Source organism: Terrapene carolina, unplaced genomic scaffold (assembly GCF_002925995.2).
Source record: "Terrapene carolina triunguis isolate 2854851 unplaced genomic scaffold, T_m_triunguis-2.0 Scaffold836, whole genome shotgun sequence".
Lineage (NCBI taxonomy): Eukaryota > Metazoa > Chordata > Testudines > Emydidae > Terrapene > Terrapene triunguis.
Genome location: NW_020665187.1, coordinates 1,921,100 through 1,940,884, shown reverse-complemented (window position 1 = coordinate 1,940,884; position 19,785 = coordinate 1,921,100). Strand labels below are relative to the sequence as shown.

Genomic DNA, 19,785 nt, shown 5'->3' with positions numbered 1-19,785 from the left:
CAAACTGCAGGATGAGGCTACTGGAAGTTGACACCCCCCCCCCTCCGAGGGAAGGGAGAGGAAGACAGGGAGGGGCTCGGGCACCACAGAGACTCTGGGCTTCGGGGCCGCGCCGGGCACGTGGGTCGGCGTAGGCCAGAAGGAGAGCAGATGTGCTTCCCAGCTGTGCAGCTACTGTGCGCCTCACGGTGTGTGGTCCGTCGAGAGCCTTCGTGTGCCCCAGGCTGGAGAGACTAACTCGGTGAGAGCCTTTCCTGGGTGGGGGGCAGTTCCTTCCCCCTCCACCTCCCCGCCAGATGCCACACTCTGGGGCTTCCTTTCCTGGAGGAGTGGGAGAGACCGTTAGCGACGTAGCTGGGCAGCTTCCAGGCGTCAGACCCTACAGCGACGAGCCCGAGGAGCCTGTGGGGAAGTGAGCCCAGCAGCTCCCCAGCTCTAGGACAGTCGGGGCCCAGGGCTTTGCTGGGTGCAGGCGACCGCACTGTCGGTGCTGGAAGGAATCCCAAGGTTGTTTGTGTCTCCTGCTGCTTTGGGAGAGAGCAGAGGCAGGCGTAGGGTGGGGCAGGTCCCCCTAGAGCAGGGTTGGGGGGCAAGGTTGGGGAGGTCCCCCCAGGGCAGAGGTGAAGGGGTAGGGTGGGGGTCTCCCCCCCCAGGAAGAGGTGGGGGGTAGGGTGGGGGAGGTCTCCTCAGAGCAGGAGTGGAGGGAAGTCCCCCCAGAGCAGGAGGAGAAGGGTAGGGTTGGGGAGGTCTCCTCAGAGCTTGGGTGAGGGGGTAGGTTGGAGGAGGTCTCCCCAGAGCAGGAGTGGAGGGGAAGGTTAGGGAGGTCCCCCCAGAGCTGGAGTGGGGGGTAGGGTTGGGGAGGTCTCCCCAGAGCAGAGGTGGAGGGGTGGGGGAGGTCCCCCCAAAACTGGAGTAGGGGGTAGGGCGGGGAAAGTCTCCCCAGAGCAGGGGTGGGGGAGGTCTCCCCAGAGCAGGAGTGGGGGTAGGGTGGGGGAGGTCTCCCCAGAGCAGTGGTGGAAGGGGCAGTGGGGGAGGTCTCCCCAGAGCAGGGGTGGGGGAGGTCTCCCCAGAGCAGGGGTGGGGGTAGGGTGGGGGAGGTCTCCCCAGAGCAGTGGTGGAAGGGGCAGTGGGGGAGGTCTCCCCAGAGCAGGGGTGGGGGAGGTCCCCCCATAGCAGTGGTGGAGGGAACAGTGGGGGAGATCTCCCCAGGGCAGAAGTGGAGGCAGGGGCGGCTCCAGGCACCAGCGCAGCAAGCGCATGCCTGGGGCGGCAAGCCGCGGGGAGTGACGTGCCAGTTGCCGTGAGGGCGGCAGTCAGACAGCCTTCGGCGGCATGTCTGTGGAAGGTCCGCCGGTCCCGTGGCTTCCATGGCAATTCGGCGGCGGGTAGGGTGACCAGACAGCAAGAGTGAAAAATCGGGACAGGGAGTGGGGGGTAATAGGAGGCTATATAAGAAAAAGACCCAAAAATCGGGACTGTCCCTATAAAATCGGGACATCTGGTCACCCTAGCGGCGGGTATGCCGAAGCCGTGGGACTGGCAGATCACCCGCAGAAACGCCACCGAATCCGCGTGACCAGCGGAGGCCACCTGACTGCCGTGCTTGGGGCGGCAAAAAACATAGAGTCGTCCCTGGGTGGAGGGGTAGGTTGGGGGAGGTCTCCCTAGAGCTGGGGTGTGGGGTAGGGTGGGGGAGGTCCCCCCAGAGCAGTGGTGAAGAGGACAGTGGGGGAGGTCCCCCCAGAGCAGTGGTGGAGAGGACAGTGGGGGAGGGCTCCCCAGAGCAGTGGGGGAGGGGACAGTGGGGGAGAGCTCCCCAGAGCAGGGGTGGGGGAGGGCTCCCCAGAGGCAGACTGGCTGGCTGAGGTGTTGAGGGGTTAGTTGTGGATGCTCCTGTAACTGTGGTGCTATGGGGACCCAGCAGTACTTTCGGGGAAAATCTCTCCCTGATGCCGCGCCCTGGTGCACTCGGGGCCCGATCCAGCCAAGCACTTCAGCACATAAGTGGCCCCGTGGAAGTCAACATACAGATCTCCATGCACACACATGTGCAGGCACACGCACACTCACAGGTACACACGCATTGACATGTACACACACAAATGGGCACAGACACACAAGCACACGCACATGCAAATGTACAAATGCACACACACGGACACACATGCGCATATGAAAATGAACACACACCCCCACACAAATGCATGCCCATGCTCACACACATGACTGTAGACAAATGCACACACATACAAATGGCTATGCACGCCACACACACATATACATATGGACATACACAACGGCACACTTACATTTCACCACCATGTCCCCGGGCCCGCTGTCAGACACGATGGCGGTAGAAACACCAGCCTCTTGTCTATACTAGTGCTCTGCTGCGCACAAGAGGAGGTGCACCAGGGCTAGTGCAACAGTGGGAAACAGACACAGAAACCAGCGTTCACCTCCCTCAAAAGCGGTTTTAGCTGTGGGTTGACAACAGCCCCAGCTTCTCCCAGCAGGGGGTGCTCTGGAGAATGGGGCAGGAGCGCTGGCAGTGGGGGGAGCTGCCGGCTACTCCAGTCCTGGCCTCTCCCAGCAGGGGGCGCTGTGGGGAGTGGGGCAGGAGCTCTGACTATAAGGGGAGGTCCCGGCTACTCCAGTCCCGACCTCTCCCAGCAGGCGGCGCTGTTACACCAGGGTTGAGTTTGCCCTAGCATTGCAATGTGGGTTCGGGACCCAGGGCAGCAGCGCTCCGTCAGGACAGGGGACGACTCAGCAAGGGCTCTCGAGTCCCATTCCTCGGGGCTCCTTTGGGCTCGGTCCGGCCGGCGTCTCGTGAGCCAAGGAGTTAACACCGGGGCCGTCTGGCGTGGCCGCGGTGTTGGCGGTAATTGCCGTCCCTGCAGACGGGAGCCCGTCTCCCTACAAAGCCCCATTGTGCGCTTATGGGCCGCACAGAAGCCCTTTTGTTCCATGGGGGCTGGGAGCTTCGCTGGTGATGATTTCCCTAACAACAACTCGGGGGCTTTGTGATTATTACTGTGGTCCTGGGGAGGGTGGGGGGCGTTTCCCTCCCTTCGCCCGCCCCACCACCACGCCCGCTTGGCCTCTCGCTGACCTCTGGAGCCGGCTCCACTCCACCTGAAGTTCACCAGCAGGGAGAGCTTGGCATGGGGGAGACCCAGCGATGCCACATTAAGACCCTGGCACAAGGGAGGCGAAAGGGCCTCTGCCCTTGAGATGCGCCTTGCCTCGTTTTCTGGGTCCGTGAGCTGTGCACTCCGCTGGGCCTGAGGTGTCCGGCTTGTCCCATCCGGGTTTGACACCCATCTCGTGTCAGGGGCCCATTGTGCCAGGTGCTGCACGGACACAGAGCGAGAGACAGTCCCTGCCCCAAAAAGCTCACAGTCTGAATAGACAAGGGGTGGGAGGGGAAACTGAGCCACAAAGAGGCGGTTTGGCACCCACCTCGTGTATGAGATAGCGTGGGACAGCAGGGCCTGGAGTGGAATACAGAGTGCTCTAGCATGTGGCAAGTTCTATGGTGTACAGAGCAGCCCCACAAGCTAGGGGGCAGTGTGGGCTAGTGGGTAGAGTACTGGCTGGCTCTGGACACGCAGGTTGTATTCCTGGCTCTGCTACTGATCTGCTTGGTGACCTTGGGCAAGTCACGTCCCCTCCTCATGACTCAGTTTCCCCTCCCCACTCCTTGTCTATTCAGACTGCGAGTTCTTTAGGGTGGGGACTGTCTCACTCTGTGTCTGTGCAGCACCTGGCACAATGGGGCCCTGAGCTTGGCTGGGGGCTCCAGGGGTTACTAAAGTCAGAAGACGACTAGCTGAGGGCGTTGGGGACCCCAGAATCCCAATATCTGTACACCCCTAGCAGCTCTGACCTAGCTCCAAAGGTCTTGCTGGGTTTGCTTTGAGCCCATGCAAATCTCAGCTCCCTGGGGATGTAGGAGCCCAGCCCCATTAGGGGCTGGTGTTACCCCCAGCACGTACCCTTCCGCCCGACTCAGACCCAGCTGCCGGGCAGCAGGGCATCTGACGATTTAGGTACCATGTGGTGCCTAATCAGGCCTGCAGCCGCCTCCAGCAGGGCTCCACAGGAGCTGGTAAGTATCTCCCATCATTTCACTTCTTCTTTAGGCTCTTAACCTGCACTGTTTGGGGTTTCGTCGGCTTGGGCTTGGCCGCCTTGGGCTTCACCGCTTTGGCTTTAGCCGAGTTCTTGGCTGCCTGGTGCCAGGCAGACACCCCAGCTTCCTGCACTACCAGGGAACCGCTCAGCAAATTCAGAGCGGTTAGCATCTCATGGGTGGCCAGGTCTCTCGCTGTCCTCCGCCTCCTCCCTCTTTCTCACTCCCTTTTGCTCTCATTCCATCCTTAGACGTTTTTAAGGTCAGGCTTGACAAAGCCCTGGCTGGGATGATTTAGTTGGGGATTGGTCCTGCTTTGAGCAGGGGGTTGGACTAGATGACCTCCTGAGGTCCCTTCCAACCCTAATCTTCTATGATTCTATAGTCTCCCCATTCCTTACTTTCCTTCTTGGAGAGGAGGAAAATATTCTATTTGCTTTGTTTATTTACCCACCTGGTGCCCTGTGGTGCTGGGAGGGGGGGTCCTGCCTGGATGTCTTTCTGGAAGATGCTTAGTCAGAGACACGTTAATGGCTCAGTACAGGAGGAAGTGAGAGAAATTCTCTGGCTGGTGTTAGGAGATCAGACTAGAGGACCTAATGAATCCTTCTGCCCTTGAAATCGATGAGTCAATGAATGATCTCAGGTGTATCAAGCCGGGAAGGAACGCGTCTTGTGCTATTGGCGACAGTGGTCGGAGACGTAATCTTGTTTCTCATTTGCAGCCTGTGCTACGGGGCCGTTAGGTAGCACACAGACCGTGCTGAAATATTGCTAGCCTGCAAAGGAGGGGACGGGCAGCCTGGGGGATCTATCTTGGTGCCTACGTGGACCTTGTCACTGTAGTATCTGAGCGTCTCATGCATTTCACAGCCCTTTGTGAAGGAGGAAAGTGTTAGCCCCATGTTAGAGAAAGGGAAAACAGTGGCAGCATGGTCTACTGGATACTGTACTGCACTGCACTGCACTGGGACTCAGGAGACCTGGGCTCTATTCTTACTTCTGCCAATGGCCTGCTGGGTGAGCTTGCAAGTCACGGCCATCCCCCTGCCTCAGTTTCCCCATCTGTAAAATGGCACCGGCACTAAGAACTTTGGGATCTAAAGGTGCCGAGCGCTGGATGAGAGCTAGGCACTATCATGAAGTGATGCGCCCAGGATCAGTGGCAGAGCTGGGAATGGAGGCCAGGTCCGCCGAGTCCCGCTCGGCTGCCCTGGAGCGAAACCTCTCAGCAGGGCAGCATCTTTAGTCAAACTAAAAAATGTTCACAAACAGCCCTTATGTTGACAGTGAAAAATGTGTCAGTGACGCCGCTGTGTGTTCGAGAGGCAGAGGACACGTTACCTTTAAGGGCAGGGGAATAGGAGAGGGAGGTTTTCTTCGCTTTCTGTTGCATTTTGCAGCTCAGTGGAACTCGAAAGCGCGTCTCTCTCATGGGCAGAAATCGGTCCAATAAAAGAGATTATCTCACCCACCTTCTCTCTCTTGGATTGCAGGGAGATTTTCAATGCCTGGTGACCCATCCCACACACGCGTCCCACTCCCTCCCAGTTTCGTGAGATACACCACACTAGCGCACCCTCCCTAGCCTCAAAGATATGGATAAGGCACTGGAGTGGGAGTCAGGAGAAATCTACTACAGACTCCCTGTGTGCCCATGAGAGTTAGGTGCTTACATGCCTTTGAGCATCTGGGCCTCAGATCCCCATCTGTTCAATTGGAATGACTTCCTTTCTTCCCCCACCCTCCTTTTTGTCTGCCGTGTCTCCACGACCGAGTCTGTCCCTCCCAATATGTTTGTACAGCTCCCCACACAAAGGGGCCCTCCTGATTATTGGCTAATGAATCCTAGAAGCTCATTTCGGACACGGTCTTCTCTAGCTCGCTCTTCCCCGCCCGCCAGAGACGCTGGATCTTTTAACAAAGTCACGTTCGCACGGGTCCAACGTAGCTCATCTTTTATTACTTAAATTAAAACCAACAAAACCAAAATCCAAACAATTCAATTCCGAATCAGATGGCGGTGAGGAGCGTTGCGGGAGGTGAGGGGTGACGTTTAAAAACACCATCTTGTTCCCTCTGATGCCGGTGGCGTCGACATCTGCTTATGTGATGGCCTCCACCTTGCGTGGAGGCACCAGGGATAGAACCGGGGACCGAAAAGCATCAGCCTCCTTAGCTGGGGCTGTAACGAACTCTGTGGAGTGGGCACAGCTGGGCATCTGTGATATACCCTCCCCAGTCGGTTACACTTACAGCAAAGCTGATTTTTGCCCCATATATTTTTTGCTTGGGGGCAGGCGTGGGGGCAGTGTGTTAAAAGTTGAAGGGGGTTGAAATCAGGGAAGCTACCGCAACTGACACCAGCTAAGTCTTTGGTCCACCATGTTACCCTACATGGAGAGAATTAATAGATGCTTGGAGTGTTCAGTTGAATGCTTCTGCCAGCTACCTGCTGCCCTCCCCCCCTGTGTGTGTGTGTGTGTCTGCACGCGCGCACGCACAAGCGCGTAAGTGTGAGTCTGAGCAAGTGTGCGTACGTGGGCGTGGTGAGTGTCACTTGGCTGAAAAGGGGCACATCGTTTTCATACCCCGATGGCCGGTTCCCTCTGGCTCCCATGTTTCCTGGGGGGATAGGAAGAGAGACGCACGTCTCACTCCGCTCCCCAATTAACAGTCACACATATGGAGCCCTCCCCACTACCTGCGAGCCCCAATCCCTGTTGAGAGCCCCCCAGGCTTTTGACAGAGAACCCCCTTCAAATGAAGCGACGCTCGTTAATTAAACGCCTCCTCCATTAGCACACAGAGACGACCCCACCATTAACAGAGGCGCCCTTCCTTTAGGGAGACCTGCAAGGGGGAAAAATGGGCTCCTGCCCCTTTATGATGGATGAGGCCAGAAAAGCTTTAAAAAAAAGAAGAAATGTTTTCTGCTTGTTTTTTACATTTTAAAAAAAAATCATCAGCATCATCATTACTATTACTGGTATGAGGTAGCACCCATAGGCTCCAGGCAGAACTGCAGCCCCATTGTGCAGGGCGCTGCCCAGCTACAAACCAAAAGCGAATCCCTGTCCTAATGAGTTTACAGTCTGGAGTTGTCAGGTGAGGCAGTGGGAGCAAACACCCTAACTAGTTTTAAGATGGTGCTTAATACGTGTATGAAGGGGATTATCTGCCAGGGTTGCCTGTGAAAATAGGGGACTGGACTTGATGACCTGGGAGGTCCGTTTCAGTCCTACATCCCTAATTCAGGTCCTGTCTGGGCTGGAAGACTCTATGGTGACCAGAGATCTAGTGAAACAGTGACATCACAAGAGCTGAGCAATGAAACAGGTAGGGATTTTTTTAGACAGACTGTTAAAACTCTTGTCTTTGTCAGCACCTGTTTGACTCTGATGCCTAACTAACATTCTGGAGAAAGGAATCCATTGTTAATAAACCACCCCTTTAAGTTATTCCTGCTCACAGTACACATCCCTGAGACCTCCCAAAGGTCACCTAGCAAAAAAATAACACCACGGAAGATCAGACATTATGACTGAAATTTACAAAAGAGCTCAATTCTTATTTAGGCACCTAAATATATGGGGCAGGTTGGTTGCTGAGGACTTCACTTATGTGCCTATCCCTGTATGGGTGCGGAGCTCTTTTGTCAATCTGGCCCGGATTGAGCGTGCTGAAGAACTGGAAATCTGTCCCTGAGCTATTTTTAAAATTCCTGATATTAATAAGGTAAAAAACTAAGGAGAATTTTTTTAAAAAGGTGTTTAAGTGGGGGGGGGGGAATGTTCAGGGTTGTTGTTTTTTCCCTCCATCATAAAGAAGCAAAAACCAAAAAGGGCCCAAAGCTAAATGCAGGTCAACTTTATCACAGAGGCCCTGTCAAGAGAGACGACCAATTAATAGGGAGCCCCTCGTTAAAAGACAACTCCTCCTGTGTTTTAAACACAACGGTCTCTTGAAACCCCCCCACCCCGCTCCCTTAACTCATCATCATAACTTAAGACATAAATATAATTCTTACATTTCTAGATTAAATACACGGGGGGAAGGGGGGAGGGGAAGGTGGAAGCTCCTCTTGATATCTCCGCATAGTGACTGGTGGCCCTCCTTTGTAAAGTGGGTGGAGGACGACATGGGTTATTTGTATCCTCCCCTGCCCCCTCTGACCTGAGGGCAAAGGTTCTGATGCACCATTCAGGGCCCGATCCTGGTAGGGGCTGAGTTCCAGGGCCCCAATCCATCTATGCACCCGCTGAACACCAAACTCACGAGTAGTCCCATTGTCTTTGCAGGATCAGGTTCCCAGTGCCCAGGATCAAGCCCTCACTGGGCGATGATTCCTCCCACACACACCTTGGTCAACCTTGAGTAACTCCTTAGGAAGACGGTGCCAGTGGCTTTGCGAGCGATCCCGGCCAGGTAGGACAAAAGGCTCAGTAGGCCTATTCACGGCAAAGAAAACAACACGACCTAGGGACTGGGTTCAAATCCCAGCCCCTGCTCCATGTGACTTTGCATCAAGGTCATTTAACTCTCCCATGCCTGGGTGGAGCAGAAAGCAAGGGTCCCAAGAGAATCCCGTCCAAGAACCCAATAGGTGTCTGCATCTGAGCCGCCACTTCCCCCAGGAAATAAATTATCTCAGCGAGAAGGGGAACTAAACAGGAGGAGGAGGCTGGAGGAGAAGCTCCACCCCTAGCTTAGATCTCCAGCAAGCTGCTTTGCTCAGGGCTGGTGGTGTCTTTGTCGTCGTTGGCAAGCCCGTCCTGCAAGGCCGCGCCTGGAGAGCCACTGCCAGTGGCCGTCTCCTCCCTCTCGGCTTCGCCCTCGGCGGGCTTGGCCGCCCCCATCTCGGTGTGGGTCTTCTGGTGCTTGCTGAGGTGGTCGCTGCGGGTGAACCTCTTGTTGCAGAGCAGGCAGGTGAACTTCTTCTCCCGGGTGTGGGTGCGGACGTGACGCTCCAGCTCGTCTGAGCGGGTGAAGCGCTTGCCACAGAAGAGCCAGTTGCAGACAAAGGGGCGCTCGCCCGTGTGCCACCGCAGGTGGGCCTTGAGGTGGGAGGCCTTGCCGTAGACCTTCCCGCAGCCTGGGATGTGGCAGCTGTGGATGGGCTTCTTCCGCAGGCTGGCGGCTGAGGCCCCGAGTCGCTCCAGCTCCTGGCAGTTGGGGCAATCGCACGTCGAGCGGCCGGTGGTGCTGCTGAAGGTGCCGCCACGCGGGGCCTTCAGTCCGATCCCGCCTTCCATCAGAGAGTTGTTGGCCACAGGCTTGGGCTTGTACATCTCCTGGGACAGCATGTGTTGGCCGGAAGGGAGGAGATGAGAGGAGGAGGTGATGCCCACGGCCGGGTATGGGGCAGGGTTCAAGGTGGTGAAGTCGGAGCTGTAGCTTGGCAGCTGAGGGCTCAGGGATGTCTGGGCCGGCACAGGCTGAAGGGAGCCCTGGAGGCCGTCCGACTGGGGCTGGGCACTCAGCCAGTTGGTATTGGAGTGCACATCCCACCAGGAGGCTGTGGCATTGCTGGAGCTACTGGAGATCCCAGGATGGATCCCGGCTTTGTACCAGGAGCCGTAAGGGTGCGCCATATCCAAGGAGGTGTAGACACTGGGAAGGCACTCGGCCGAGGGATGGCCCTTGGACACCAGGAGGGATGAGGGGTCCTGAGAGCCGGAGGAAGCTGGAAAGGAGTGAGAGAAGGGGCTGTAGTCGTTGCCGTAGGTGGTGGAGGCTTGCGGGCTGGCCGAGGGGGACATCAGCCCGTTCCCACTGGGGAAGGCGGCCGTGTAGGAATCTCCCATGGCCTCGGAGCTGCGGAGCTTGGGGCTGGACTGCTCGGCTCCCAGCTGGTACAGCTTCTTCCCCAAAGGGTTCCCCGCTTTCCCAGGTGTGGCCGAATCCCGGATTGGACTGGAGCCTCCAAATTTATTGCAGGTGGCCGTTAGCATAGCCAGGGGGCTGGAGCCATAGCGAGCTTCTTCCTGCAGGAAGGGAGAAAGGAGGGCAAGGCGTCAGCAAAGGGAGACAGGACCGGCTGATCATGTGCGTTGGCATGGGCTCAGTGAGGCCTTCAGCAGCTGGGTTTGTACAGGGCCAAGCTGATTCAGGGGCACCCTAAGAGCAGGGGGCCAGGACATGGGGCAACACAAATGCAGCACGATAGAGATAAGCTCCCACTGGGAACAATGGAGAGTCTCCCCCTCCCCATTGAGAACAATAGAGAATCACCCCGCATCCCCAAGATCTGCATTCACCTGAACCACTGCGGTGCCACGTGGGAGTTGTAGTTCAGTGCCTCCTGCCTCCATTCTCTGTTATGGACTGCGCTCCACAGAGACACTACATCTCCCATGATGCCTTGAGGTCATGGGATTCCCATGATGCACCAAGGCCAGCCAGAGGGGAGACTGTGGTGCATCATGGGAGATGTAGTTCAGCCAGCAAGCCTCGCCCAAGCGGGAGAAAAAGGGCATGAGGCACCCAGAAGGCACTGCAGTGGTTCGGGCAGATGCAGATTAATGTCAAACTGACCCCAAACTAAACATTTTCTTTTGATTTTTCCAACAGCTTAAAAAAAAAATTGGCTAAGTCAACATTTTCCCACACAAAATTTCCATTTTGCAGAAACCACATTTTCCGTCAAAGATACATTTCAATGGAAAATTCCCAACCGGCTTCATTGTTTCATAGTAATTGCATTCTCCCCCCTTCCCCAAAGTGGTGCCTTGTGGGAGTTGTAATTCGGGTATCTGACGCCCCCATTCTCCCCGCTATGGACTGAGCTCCTCAGCTGAACTAACTTCCCATGCCGCACAGCAGTCCTGGGATTCCCATGATGCACCCTAGGAGCTCACAAAGTCAATTGGGGTTTTCAATGGGAATTTAGTTGAGCACTCAATTCCCACTGAATTTCAACGGGATTTGGGCAGTTACAGTGTTACCAACTCTTATGATTTTAATCACAAATCGCAAGATATTTGCTGTTTATCCTAAAGCCCCAGCTCCTGGAGTCATGTGATTAGGTAGGAATCTCAGATACATCTAAATCCCTTACCCTCCTCTGAAAATCCCAACCTTAGAAAATATATAGTGTGACTCATAGATTCATACATTTTAAGGCCAACATGTGTCATTAGATCATCTCTAACCTCCTGTATGTCACAGGCCAGAGAATTTCACCCATTCACCTTCGTATTGAGCACAATAACTTGCATTTGACTAAAGCACAATCCAACAGAAGCGGAGAAAAAATGAAGGGGTAGAAACCAAGGAGAGTCTGTGATGAGGACAGACACAAGGAGACTTCTCCAAGCAGCAGGAGCAAAACATTCTCACACCAATGGCATAAGGAGAATGTGGGACAGGAGGCAAACGCTAACTGAGCAGAGGGACTGAGAACTAGAGCCAGGCAGGTTTTCCCATATCATGAGAGTTTCTGAGATTTCCAAATGTTTTCCCATTCTGAATCAGGATGAAAAGTTGAAATCTCAAATATTTTTGCAAAACAATAACCTGAAAAAATTTCAGATCAGGTCAACTGAAACATTTCATTTTGGTAAGTTCGAAACATTGCAGGTTGATTTTGACCTTTTATTAACCTTTTACTTTTTTTAAAGTATAAATGCACCAAAATTCTGAAATGAAAAGTTGTTTCGAACTGAAAAACAAAACTTTTCTTTTCAAAAATGTCAACACTTCTTTTTTCAATTTTTTTTATTTGAAAGATTTGTCATAATCAATCCTTTCCCATGAGCAGATTTAGTTTTGACAAATCAGCATTTTCTGATGAAAAAATGTTCCCAATCAGCGCTAGTGAAAACAGAAGAAGTGAGATGTGGACAGGGCTCGGATTGGGGTAGTACGTGGCAATACAGCATACTCGTAGCTATCCCAAATTGCCTTCCTGCTCGCAAGAATCTCACGTTTTCAGCACAGTTACCATGTGTAACTGACACAGCGACGTCTGCCTGAATCTGCAGAGAGCCTGAAACAATAGCTGGGTGAGGTGTGAACTCTCTGAATAATAGTTCTGAGAGGTGTGGGACAAGCCTATCATGGGGGTGGAACTTGGAAGACGCCCACCAATTTTTCTCTTATTTTCATGTAGCCACTGGATGTGGGGTCACATATTCAAGGGCTCACCAGAGGTGTGAATCTAAGTGACTCCACAATCAGGACCAGATTTCCCATAGAGCTCAGCCCTCAATTTGCACCTGAGCGGCTGAGACCTTTGGTGCCTAAATGGGAGCTGAGATGTCTTGGAAATCTGGTCTAGAGAGTGTGGCAGGATGAGTAGGGGTTAATTGGGAACTGGAGCCTAACTGAATGGGGCAGATCTGCTTGTCAGTTTCTTCAGATCTGGGTCTCACTGAGTAGCTTGACTAATTGGCATCACCGCGCCTCGCATCCAGCCCCTGTTTTCGCTCTGGGTGGCGCGGTCCTATTGATCTTAAAAAATTGCTTCTCGCAGAGAGGGGCTCGGCCAAAGGAGCTGATCTGAGCAGCAGCACAAGAGGCTGTGGTTCTGCCCCCAGTTTGGAACGCAGCCCCTCTGCTGTTCCAGCCCTGGATTACCCTCCCTGTGCACAGCTCTGCTGATGCCTTCCGATCCCCATGGTCTGCTATGGGGCCTTCTGCACACATGCTCTTTAGTCCTGGCTTTCTTCTCCCCACTGCTCTTCCAAACCTGGGACCACCCTAGACCCACCGCTCTGCTGGTACACCTCACTGCTTAGTCCAGCCCTGATCCTGAGATAGCTCAGAAGTTAGTAAACAAACCAGAGCTGTCGTTTCACTCCTGTGTCCTTACTCAGCCAATCTCATGCCTCTGTCCAAGCCACATTTCAGCCATTAGTAAGTTCTACGAATTGACGTTATCCTTGTAAATGAATAACATTCTAGCCAACGTATGTTGAGTTTCTATCGTGTCTTTGACTCCCAAAAGATTCCAAATCACTTGACCCACTTTACTGCTGCCTAACTACTGTGTATACCTATGGCTGACTTTACCCCCACCCCCATTAAAATGCAGCCACCTCTGGGGTGGGATGTGCCAGCTGTTTACCTACGGGAAGAAACACTCGCAATGATTTGGGGCAGGAAGTGAAAAATACTGTGTCCATTTGAAACTGCAGGCGGAAGTTAGGGCAGGAGCTAGCAAAGCAGCGATCACAACAGCTGTCGCTATGTAAATGATAAATTAAATAGAATTATTATTAATATTGACCTGAGGATCCGACCCCAAAATTGGAATCTGGGCAGGACATTAGAGTAACACCTCAGACTTACAGAAAGCGATGTGCTCTGACCACGCAAAGAGTTAATTTTAAGCCCTCAGTAGGGTTATTCCCATGCCTGGAGTTCGAAAAGTTCTTAAGTCTTGTCAGAATCAGTCTTCATGGCCACCTGCAGTCAGGATCGCTCTCGGATGGCTCATGTGTAATCTGAATCAGAAGGGATGTGTGGTTTGGTTTACATATTACTCATGGAAGGGTCACTAACACTCATGAGTAGACCATGCACCATTGTGGAATGTTCAATTGAACATTGGCCTGCTAAACCCAGGGTTGTGAGTTCAATCCTTGAGGGGGCCATTTAGGGATTTGGGGCAAAAATCTGTCTGGGGGTTGTCCTGCTTTGAGCAGGAGGTTGGACTAGATGACCTCCTGAGGTCCCTTCCAACCCTGATATTCTGTGTGTGACTTTTTTGGGAAAAGGACTGTTTTCACATTTATAAAACCATGTGTCTTATAGCTTGCCTTGGAAGCTCTTTGGGAGAGGGACTTTTTGTCTGGTGTTTGTACAGCTCCGAGCACAAGGGGGTCCTGGTCCGTGGCTGGCGTTCCCAGATGCTATGATATAACTAGGGTGACCAGATGTCCCGATTTTGGGGTCTTTTTCTTATATAGGCTCCTATTAGCCCCCACCCCCTGTCCCAATTTTTCACACTTGCTGTCTGGTCACCCTAAATATAACAAATAATAAATAATAACAGGTGGCAACGTGTTTTGCATGGGGGATGGGGCTGTAAGAGAAGATGGGTTCTTTATTTTTATTTTTTTACTGGAAAAATTAATGCACCTGACCAAAATTTGCCATGGAAACGGTCCCCATTCTGGAGTTCAGAACGAAATGTGAAAAGACTTGAAATTCAAGAAGCATTGCATTTTTGTTGCAGATATTTCGCAAACCACTGCTTATAGCACTGTGGACAGAGGTGAAATCCAAATCTACTGCAACTGCAAGGGAAATTACCTTTCCCATGACATATGGTAACATACAGTCCCACCTGCCACCCCTCATGGTCTGGGAGGATTTCATTGCCAGTTGCATGTATGACTCCAAAAGAGTGGTCTGCTCTGAAACTCTTTGGTTTCTCTGCCCTGTCCCTTTATGTTTCTACCAGAGTTGGCTGGAAAATGGAGGGTTTCATGGAAAATTTCAACATTGTGGGTGAAAAATAAAAATTCAAAAGTTTTCATCCAAAACCCAAAAATTTCTATTCAGAAATGTTGCCGTGGTGCCTCACGGGAGTTGTAGTTTCGATGCCTTCTACCCTCTGGACTGGGCTCCCTGGCTGGACTACATCTCCCATGATACACCATGTTCTCCCTCTTGCTGAGCTGCCACAATGCATCATGGGTGCGGCATAGCCATGGTGTAACATGGGAGATGTAGTCTTGCTGGTGACGGCATGAGGCACCCAAACTACAACTCCCATAAGGCACCATTACATCGCTTCCAAATATAAATTTTGGGGGTTGGGGTTTTTTTTAACGAACGGTTGAAAATCTCTGCAGAAAGCAGACATGTTTAGTGAAAATGTTTGTTTAATCAAAACCCCAATTTTCTACCTTAAAACAGTTTCAATAGGACATTTTTGACCAGCCCTAATTTCTACCTTTCTTGTCATTAACAGAACCTAACGAGAAAAAATTAAATAGTCTGAGGAGAGAATTCTGCCTGCTTGTTCAGCCATTTTGTTCTCAGCATTGCCGCAGCCTGTCATAGAGGAGCTACACACACAGTGTTCTTTCCAAGCGACTTTACTCTTTAACTTTTCTTGTTGCATTTCCCCCCCTCCCCCTAATCTAAAGATACATCACTTTACCCTTAAAGCATCTGGTTGCCCCTGATGGATCTGTGCGACATCTTCCTGCAGGACTCGGCATTGCCATGCATGTCATAAAGCTGCACTGTCACAGAAAGACTGCAACCTGCATGAAATCTGGGGAATTTCCTTCACGTTGTTATTTGCATTAAGGTAGCACCTAGAGATTTCAGTGGAGATCAAGGCCGCATCATGCTACATGTACATAACTTGCACAATGGGGCCTTGAGCTCAATCATGGGCGAGACAGAGAAAGGCAGGATTATTATGCCGATTTTAAAGGTGGGGAACTGAGGCACACACCCATTGTGGGCGTTAGGTGTCTGAATACCTTTGAGGATCTGGGCCAGAAAGTCTAAGTGACTTGCCCAAGGTCACACACAGTCTGCACCAGAGCCTGGAACTGAACCTAGGTCTCTTGAGTAGAGCCCTGCAACCCGACCTGGATGGGACCTGACCACAAGCATGGGCGAACAACTGAACCCTCTGGGGCTCGGATCAGCTCTCCTCCTCCTGCCTGCGGAGTCAGCACGGTGGCAGCTGTGTGCCCCGCTCCTCCGGCCACTGCCACCTTGCTGTGCTGCGTGTGCTGCAGAGTGAACGTGCCGGGAGTCCCAGCTTCTCTCGCTCCGCAACACATACAACCCAGCAAGGTGGGGCGGCCGGTGGGCATGTCAGGGTTGGGTTGGGTGGGTTTGAGTCCAGGCTGGGCTTAAAAATTAGGCCTGAGAGGCCTCTACTCTCGAGTTCCAGCTTAGTCACAAAACCACCCTTCTTCTAAGCCCTTGTGGTGTGACCTAGCCTAGCCCAGGGCTGGAGGCTTGAGAACTCAGGCCCCGATTCAGGAAAGCATTTAAGCACGTGCTTAACTCATCCAGCGTTCAAAAAACTCCTGAGTCAGGCCCCCAAAGATCATCATATTTAGGCAAAAAGAAGTCTGATTGATGTTCTTTTTATTGGCTCTCTGGGGGAGGTTTCGGGGGGAGGGTCACCTTTTTTCAGCTTTGCTCTGCAACCACAAGCGCTAGCCACCTCTGTGGCTATTAGCCAGATGGTCAGGGACGCCGCCTCATGCTCCAGGTGTCCCTAAGCCTCTGATTGCTGGAAGCTGGGACTGGACAACAGGGGGTGGATCACTCGATAATTGCCCTGTTCTGTTCATTCCCTCTGAAGCATCTGGTATCGGCCACTGTTGGAAGACAGGACACTGGGCTAGATGGTCCATTGGTCTGACCCAGTATGGCCGTTCTTATGTTCTTAGTGAGATTCTCGCACTGCCCCATGACTCCGGGAGCTAGGGCTTGACATTAAACATCAGGCACTGCCAGGCTCATGATAAAATGTCTCGTCATGTGCTTAAGTGGTTTCCTGAATTGGGGCCCAGTGCTGATTTGGGGGAGGGACAGAGACTCTGTTGGAATCGTTAAAACTCATTCAGTAAAACTCTCGTCCTTCCTAACATGCAGAAGCGAGGATATAAATCCAGCTTTGCTGCACTGAATCCGTGCCGTCAGCCCCTTGGCTTTTTTCCCCCCTTGCTTGTCTCATTATTTTGCTTCTCCGAATGGCTGATCCTCTCCACGCAGGAGCTCACGGCTTCCGAGAGCCTCCTGTTTCCAATCTCGCCTTTCTCTCTCTTTTTTTTATGGCCTTTTAATTGAATTACGTTGTGGCATTTTAAATCCTCCTCTTTCCCTTCCTTAAATGACTTCCTCTTTATTTGCTCCCTTTATGTTTTTAATCTGCTGCTCTGGGAGCTTGGGGCTTTGCCAATTCCAACATGCAATGCGTAAAAAAACATAGCGTATTTCCAGCTCATCACTCAGAGGCTTTGACCCACATGCTAAGCATCTATCTATATTGTCATTGGAATTTGGAGTGTAAAAACTGGCATTTCCTTCTTTAACATCACAGCTATCCCCCCACCCCCACCCCACCAGCCCCCCTGCTGATTTGTATTGGGGTGAGGAAGAGCTGAAAGACTCTGTAGATGTTTGTAATAGTTTTGCCTAGTTTTGTACACGTGCCACTGCCCTCTGCTGGAGAGAATCACAACTGCTCAGCTATGTGTCCTAAACCCTCTACTGCAAACTGCTGATGGAGATTCTCCTTGAACACAGGTAGTAGCGCTTTCGGAGCAGAAGAGTCTGAGTTCTGGCTCTACTGTTCCCAAGAATTTTTAGAGGGCCTTAGATTTGTCTGTTATTACAGGAAGATTGTCAGCTCAGGAATCATATTTTTAAGCACTTTATTTTTCACTATTTGTGGCTTTTTAAAAAAAATTATTATTATTATTTCCCTGAGCTAAGACTATTTTTATTAGGATTCTGGTGTCACCCACAATCTGCTACTCGCTTTCCAAACATAACAAGACACAGGCCTTGCATACTGAAAGAGCTGCACAAACTTAACCAAAAGCCAGTTTAGTTAAGGCAATGCAAATGCCTAATGCAGACAGCCTCACGTAAATCAGTTTAGCTTTGATTTAGATTGAGTCAATTGATGCAAGGGGAAAACCGAATTAAGTGTGTCTATACTAGCAGTTTGCATTGATTCAAATAGGTGGCTTTAAAATCAAGACCGGATGTTTTTCTAAAATATATGCTCTAGTTCAAACAGGAATTATTTCAGGGAAGTCCTATGGCCTGTGTTATACAGGAGGGTCCGCTCGATGATCACAGTGGTCCTTCATCTATGAATCCATGAAAAAAAATCGATCTAAGTTTCGTCTGTCACTTTGTTTCTAATCCAGGGCCAGCGCTTCCATTTAGGCGACCTAGGCGGTCGCCTAGGGCATCAGGATTTGGGGGGGCGGCATTTTGCCGCCCTCGGCAGCAATTCGGCGGCGGGAGGTCCTTCCGCGTTCCGGGTCTTCGGCGGCAATTCTGCGGCGGGTCCTTCACTCGCTCCGGGACCCGCCGCCGAAGTGCCTGGAAGACCGGGAGCGCGGAAGGACCCCCCCGCCGCAGAATTGCCAACAACGACCAGGAGCGCGGAAGGACCCCTGCCTAGGGCGCCAAAAACCCTGGCGCCGCTCCTGTTCTAATCCATTGCAGTTAGTCAGTTTCAGCTGATCAGTCAACCAGTTTTGTAACATCCTGGACTTGTCTACACATAGTATGTGTTGTACCAGATTCATTAAACTGGTTCAGTTAAACCAGTGCAAAATCCTGTGTGGACGATCTTATTTCAAATTAAGAGCATCTTATTTTGGTTTCACTTAAACCTGTTCCTAACATGAGTCTGGTTTAAACTGAAATAAACGTGGCCAAAGGGGCTTTGGCTCTGATTTCGTTCAGTCACTTTCAAATCACACCTTAAATTAAACTGGAGCGATGCTGCACATAGACAAGCCCCTAGAGCTGTCTCAGGGCTTGGAAACTAACCAAGAGGAGCCTGCCTCCCCGAGGATCCGTCCCAAGGTGTGCTGGGACAGGACAGTGGGTGCTTAGAGTGGATTGCCCATGTAGCGTAGACAGGCTGGATAAATCTCGTAGCAATGCCCCTCATTGTGGTCTCGGGGCTTTCGAGGGGCAGACCGGGGCATGGGTTTCCAGCATGCTTCCATTCCATGCCAACCCACTGCTGCAGTACCTGAGTGGCGACCCGCTGCCAGGACAACGGGGATTTGCTGTTGGCCGTTGTGACGTAGATTCCAGGGGAACATTTTTGACTGGGCATTAGAGGAACTCGCCCCCTTCCCAGCAGCACCTAATGTCAAGCCAAATCTGGCCTGAGAGTGTCTCTTTCAGCAGCCTGGGAGGGTCCTGCTGGCTTTGCAATGCAACCACAGCATGGCAGTGCCAGGCACTGTGGAGCAATGCAGTCCAAGGAGCTGGCCTGGGGATGAGTCTGGCTGTCAACACCACGTCGTGCTGCCCCTCGGGCGAGGCGAGAGGACAGGGAGCTGTCTGAGATCCCCCCTCCCCTCCCCACTTCTGGCTGGCAACAGGCATGGGCAGATGGAAACATCCAGACCAGAGCCTCAGCTATTCACACAAAACACCCAGGGACTCAGATGCGGCCGGGCTGCTCCGTGGGAAGTGCCAGACCCCAGCGTTGCTGCCGCCTCAGAGTCTGAGGAAACACGGTGGTGGGGGCAGGTAGAGGGAACAGAATATGCCGGGCCGTGGCTGAGATAGACCTGCGGCTTGAATCAGCCCAGGCCAAAGGTCCTAGCCCAACTACCCGGCCCCCTGCCGTGCCCCGGCCGCTGTCAGGGACAACGTGAAACCAGGAGACCAGCGAGGTATCGGCAGCCAGTTGGTACCAGCAGCTGAGGGAGCTGCTAGCTGGGCTGAGGCCAGAGGAGACAGATCTCTAGGGCTAGCGGGAGAGAGAGTCCTCAATGGGAGCTGCTGAGCGCTGAGCGGTTATGGAAAACCGGCACCAGGCACAAGCGTGAGCCGGGTGTGAATTGTGACCAAATCAGAATGATTATCATTGTTATTTGTATTTCAGTAGCATAGAGCCCACAACAGAGTCCCATGGTGCCGGGCGCTGCACAGACACACAGGGAGAGACAGTCCCT

At 52.6% G+C, this 19,785-nt stretch overlaps 1 protein-coding gene across 3 annotated transcripts in view; it reads right to left on the bottom strand.

Annotated features, from left to right (window-relative positions):
* Positions 1-6,090: 6,090 nt before the first annotated feature.
* The window catches only part of SP7 (Sp7 transcription factor), a 27,282-nt gene continuing 13,587 nt past the window's right edge, over positions 6,091-19,785 (bottom strand). For 2 of the 3 annotated variants that reach the window (XM_024218234.1, XM_024218235.1), the window contains exon 2: positions 6,091-10,125. In XM_024218234.1, the coding sequence (XP_024074002.1) occupies positions 8,848-10,125 (1,278 nt within the window). In that variant the 3' untranslated portion in view covers positions 6,091-8,847. Of the gene's footprint in view, positions 10,128-19,785 lie in introns of all 3 variants that reach the window. The other variant, XM_024218233.1, reaches the window with a different exon arrangement.